The following is a 6,000-nucleotide window of genomic DNA, read 5'->3' on the forward strand; positions in this document are numbered from 1 at the left end:
AAAAAGAATTGACTTTTAATAGTATTACGAAAGTATTTTACCAAAAAACTCTGCCTAATTTAAATGTTACTTTAATTAGCAGAGTTACAAATTTATTACGGATCAATATTTACTAAATGATAAAAAAATATTTTACGTATCATATCAGATAATGATTTTTGACATGTGCACATGTTATTTGATACACATATTTCAAACTGCAGGCCTGTTACTTGATGGTCTCTGGCATGTTGATTAACGAGCTTATTAATGCCCTGATGGTGTCAATTAAAATCTCATTGCTACACACAAGGTGTAATGCTGAACATTACTATGTACACAAATGTGGACTTGAAAGTAGAAACTGTATCAAAGAGCATGATATTTAAAATCAAAAATATTTTACAAACAAGTAACAAAACACAATTCTGATTTCAATTTCACAAATACTTATATCTTTAAAAATAGAACCCCATGTGTTATAAATTCAAAATATCAACAATGTGATGAAATGAAAATGAACGTGTAGACAGACTTGTCATCATAAGGGTTTAAGACGAAGCTGATCTAGGAGAAGGTAGATAAATATTCAGGCGATATCTTCTTTGCTATTAGTCTGAGGACCATTACCTGCATTCTTGTTTATGTGAATGTTTTTGCTACCATGTGTGATTTCCCATTCAAATTTAACGAATAAACCATTCTATCATACAACACAAATGTCAAGGGCTTGTGGTACCCTGTATATCAGGTTTTTTATGGAACACTGACATCAAATTTATCCCTTCTCCATTTGTTTTATCTACAACTTTGTACACAAACGCTCCCTTTATCTCCATACATCACATGACATATCTGCTAGACTTCTGCAAGACCCAGTTTTTTTCTCCTATACAGCAAACATACACGTTTTTACTGGTGCGAGATCGGAGAGTGAGAGTCAAACATACAAGTTTTTACTGGTGCGAGATTGGAAAGTGAGAGTCGTTGTATCAACATTAAAAAAAGTACTGCTTTATCAAAGACCCAACCCAAAATTCTTATTATAATGGTATTCCTGGGATCACTTAACTTAAATGTCATGCAATAATTATATATATGAAAATGATGTATAATTTAATCTAATTCATTAATAAACCAATTAGGTCAATATATGATACCAGTAATTATGTCCGTAAGGTTTATTCAAATTTTTTCCCACTTCAAGGAAAAACAATATCTCACTATTTACCCTACATATGTTCCAATATATATTTAAATAAGGTACCACATTGTGAGAAAATAGTCAATTTGTACCAAAACTACAAGGAGAACATTCAGATTAAATACGTTATAGGAATAATACAAAACAAAATAAGACAATGAATTTATAGCAAATATAAATGTCTTTTTTTCTAACAAACAAATTTTCTTAAGAAATATTGGCACAACATCATTTCTACCGCATTTCATCTTAAATGAATCTAATTGTACTTCACTGTAGGCATTACATCAAATAAATTATTTCTCTCGTCATTGCTAAGATTTGATTTAGTAAAAGAACCCCAACCCCAAAAAAAATTTCTAGCTAGTCGTACCTCTAGAATGAATATTACTGAGAAGAGCAAAGTCAATTGTCAATCTTTGCCACGTCGAAAGGACACGAACAGAAGATGTCCTCACCGACAGCGTCAGCTAATTAACACCAATTTAGATCATTTCTTGTTTGATTATTTAAGAAACACCCCAGTCCACACTGCGGCTGTGTTGCCTGGTTATACAGTATACCGCACCCCATCACCATCAAATCATTTTCAGTGGTCCTTCTTTTCACCTCCAATAGTAAAACCTTTAGGTTGAAGATAACCATAGCAATCTGTCTGAAACAGTTCCTTACTGGGGTGTAGAATTCGACAACTCCTGTCCAATCATATAACAGCTAAAAAATCCTCACATTCTTGCTAGGAAAGTCTGACAAGGCTGTTTTGTGTGTACATTTGTTAATTTAAACATTTTTTTCCCCCTAGTAGAAACCATGGACTACCCAATGCATGTGCTTTAACATTACCAGAGAAGATGGTATGAATCGAGATGCCTTGCTCTCATCACACCTGCATATATCTTAGACAATCAGCATTGCTACTCATCATCAACCTCACACTCGACAACTGCTACAACCAAATCCACAGAAGATCATTGCCATTGTTGGCCGATTTTTGTCATAACCTTCATATATCTTACCTAAATCTATCTGGAGTTATTTCTAATCCATCTATCTGACTTAAGCAGGTTGTTGAGGGATATCTATCACCTTTAGCTTACCTATCATTATTTTTTTTCTTTTTTAACACACTGGCTGTTGTTGATTGATGAAATGTATCTGCTGTATTTTATCTAAGACTAGCCTATGAAAGAACTTATATCATCAGCCTGTGGAAGCTCCTGGTAATGGCAATTTCAGTTATAGTAACTAGGCCTTTAAGGCTAGTGGTTGGTGGTCACTTCAGCTACAGCAGCCAGGCATCTAAAACTATGGTCTGTGGTCTCTCCAGCTACAGCAACCACACCTCTGGAACAGTAGCCAGACCTCTGTAGCTGGTGGTTTGTGGTCACTTCAGTTACAGTAGCCAGACCTCTGTAGCTGGTGGTTTGTGGTCACTTCAGTTACAGTAGCCAGACCTCTGTAGCTGGTGGTTTGTGGTCACTTCAGTTACAGTAGCCAGACCTTTACAGCAGGTAGCACTAATAATTCATCAATGCTACATACATACTGATTATATACTCTACACATAAATACTATACTGATTCAATACTCCTACTGTGCTAATTCTATACTGACACTAGGATTCACTGCAGTTCTCCATTTCTGCTACATGCTTCAGCATGGTTAGACCGATTTACAGCTGCACTATTGTGGCAGTTTGATGCCTAAAACACGTAATGGAGTGGACTGGTTCAGTTTACTGACAACCTGGGGATATAAAAAGTCCTTGTGACTGGCTTCCCCCAGTCTGCTAGAGAGAGATTTACGAGGCTGTACAATTCTCTGAAGTACTGACAATGTTTACCCAGTGGTGTAAACAACATGCACTGGTCTGGTTATGTCACTATCGTAAAACAATAACGTGTAAATAATCACTGAAATTTTAAGTTCCCCTTGGTAAACAATCTGGTACCCAACTCTTAACACAATGTCCGCCACATCTAGAACATTGTAAATCAAAGACCTGGTTTTCTCGTCTGAACACCACCAAACACATCATTTACAGTAGGCTTTGTGCTCTGGAACTTCCAGGAAAGAGACACATCAAAAAGGTCTTTAGAGAAATGCTGACTCCTAACGTGTTTGCACTTTCCACTGCAGTATTGGCAGCCATGGTTTAAAAGATGTCTTGATAACCAATACAATAACAGTTTTTACCCAGAGACGTGTTTTATTCTCAGATGATGAATAGAAGCTACGGTGCTAATGAAAATTATTATTCAATAAAACAATAACAGATAATATTTGACTGTATCTTCGAACGATGACATAAAAATCCTTTTTCCTGCAAATGAAAACGACTTGTTATCGGAGTGTTTTGAAATAGAATCTTAGAAATACTTCCTCGTAAATTGTAGCTGATTTTTACTTCTGATTAACATGTAGAGAGAACAGTCAAAGAATAACGATTGTTGACAAGGGGACGGATTACTGTAACTAGGTACAAAAAAACAATTAATCCATAGATCTAACCGTTGCTGTAAGATGTCAGCTTTGCCAGTCCTATAATACAAACATGTCAACCTTGCGTCAGTCGATAACAAACAAGTTTGCTTCATTCACATGATGACATACGTTTTTAATGAAGTAGCAACAATCCTATCACAACTGTGGTATCAAAATCTCAACCAACAACCCGTCATCATACATGTTACTCAGCAACACAGCCAACTTGTTGCTCCAAATGCTTAAAATAAATCGCCTCACTTGAAGCCTGTAATCCTAGTGTACACAGAAACGTAAAGGAAACGGTCGGATAGCGGTGTGTTAATTTATTAGTAAAGAATCATAATCAAGCTTTGAAAAGAAAATTTGTTCTTCCAGTCTGATATATAATCTCATTGAAAAAAAAATCTGACATTTTGTGTGCAGAAGAAAGCTTGAACAAGAACAAGATCGAATGCTTTACTAGTCTTTATCCTCAGTACTCTTGACAGTAATAGAAACCTAGTACACAGTTCCCCGATAGTCATTTGTATTCATCTGGTCGGAGTGATGACCCTTAGCCATATTTTGGGTCAGATAGGCACTGTCACTGGTATGCCATGTTGAATGCAATATTAAGAATTGATCATGCACAAGAATTTTTTCATTGAGGACTATCATTTCATCAAGGAAATACCATTAGCACTGAACACTACAGAAAATTATATCAAGATTTGAGATGACATATATTGTATAGCTATCCTGGTCAGTAGGAGGCTTGCGTAGATGGGGAAGATTGAGCAGCTCTTCCACAATCAATAAGATAAGTTAATATTGGGCCCTGTTTCCGTCTCCGAGGAAATTGAAAGGTTTGCTCTCTAGTGATACAATTAATTTCTCCATTGGAATCTTCCCCTATGTCGACAGCATATCAACCATAGGGTTAACATCAGGTTACCATAACTCTGTGTTGTTCTATAAATATTTGCGTGCTCTGTGGTCAATTTGGCCATTGTCACATTTAGGTGGCGCTGTAAGTGTTGAAATAAACAAGTCATGCCACAACACTTCTCTGATTCTGATGAAGCCATGTGAGGATGTTGCCAATACTAACGTAACCAATGTAACTATGGGTACAACGAGCTAGATTATCTTAAGTAAAACTGCCACTATGTCTGTACATCTGTGTCACTTACTGATGGCTGAGGGAGTACACTCATTTACAAACATAGACATTCAATTTCCCACTTCTCTTTCTATTTCAAGACTTCCAAGGCAAAATGTCAGCCAATCTCATGTTGGTAGTAAACTTGGCACTCTATTTCCTTGTCAGATTCCTTCCTCATCCAGCAGGTATCTGAGTGTGATGAATCTAGAACAGTGTTACTGAAAACTTCCTTTTAGTTTTCACAGCACAAATTATCCTCTTTATGAATATATCTTTGTATATGAGTGACATGTCAATGTTGCCATCTTCTCTTGACCTTAATGCTGCCATCATTTCTTCTTCGTCACAATGTTGCCAGCTTCACTGACCACAATATTGCCATCTTCTCTTGACCACAATGTTGCCTTTTCTCTTGACCACAATGTTGCCTTTTCTCTTGACCACAATGTTGCCATCTTCTCTTGACAGCAATGTTGCCATCTTCTCTTGACCACAATGTTGCCTTTTCTCTTGACCACAATGTTGCCATCTTCTCTTGACAGCAATGTTGCCATCTTCTCTTGACCTCAATGTTGCCATTTTCTTGATCACAATGCTGACATATGTTTTTGACCACAAAGCTGCCAACTTCTGACCACCAAACATTTCATTCTACAGGCAACTTTGATTCTACAGACATTTAGTAATATCAGATGTTTCAGGAAATTTCTGTTGTAAGAACACTTCAATCTCCATCCTTTATTCATGCATATTTGTTTTCCTTGTCAATACTGGATCCAGTCAAAACAATGATAATCTAATTTATGCAACAAGCATAGTTTGTTAAAACATTCTAAGATTGATGATGAAAACAAGAAAGCCTGTAAACCTGTTTGTCTCTTGGGGGAAAAAACCAATAAAAACAACAAATCAAAGCACATTATGACAGACAATCACCCAGGGTTCAATGAAATATGATCCAAATCTTTAAATATTTAGAGCAGCGTAAAAATCTATTGCATTTTAATTCCAACTTGGATGACTTTCTCACAGTTTTGAATTGAAATATTTATGAACATTTTGTTTGAAACAGAGCTCAGCAATTGTCTGGCTATGAATAAACTCTTCAAATTGATATTGTCGGGAGTGATATTTCTTCCCAACGATTTACGATATCGTTTTGATCCCAGCCTGTTTTTTTGCAGGA

General features: G+C 36.2%; 1 protein-coding gene across 1 annotated transcript in view; it reads right to left on the minus strand.

Annotated features, from left to right (window-relative positions):
• The window catches only part of LOC132555315 (ephrin type-B receptor 1-B-like), a 95,973-nt gene extending 90,514 nt beyond the window's left edge, over window positions 1-5,459 (minus strand). Inside the window, exon 1 of the mRNA XM_060219675.1 lies at window positions 5,183-5,459. Coding sequence (XP_060075658.1) covers window positions 5,183-5,459 — 277 coding nt within the window. The remainder of the gene's footprint in view (window positions 1-5,182) is intronic.
• Between the last annotated feature and the right edge of the window lie 541 nt (window positions 5,460-6,000).

The sequence above is a fragment of the Ylistrum balloti genome, unplaced genomic scaffold, assembly GCF_031769215.1.
Source record: "Ylistrum balloti isolate Yb309-2 unplaced genomic scaffold, AGI_CSIRO_Ybal_v1 Utg369646, whole genome shotgun sequence".
Classification (NCBI taxonomy): domain Eukaryota; kingdom Metazoa; phylum Mollusca; class Bivalvia; order Pectinida; family Pectinidae; genus Ylistrum; species Ylistrum balloti.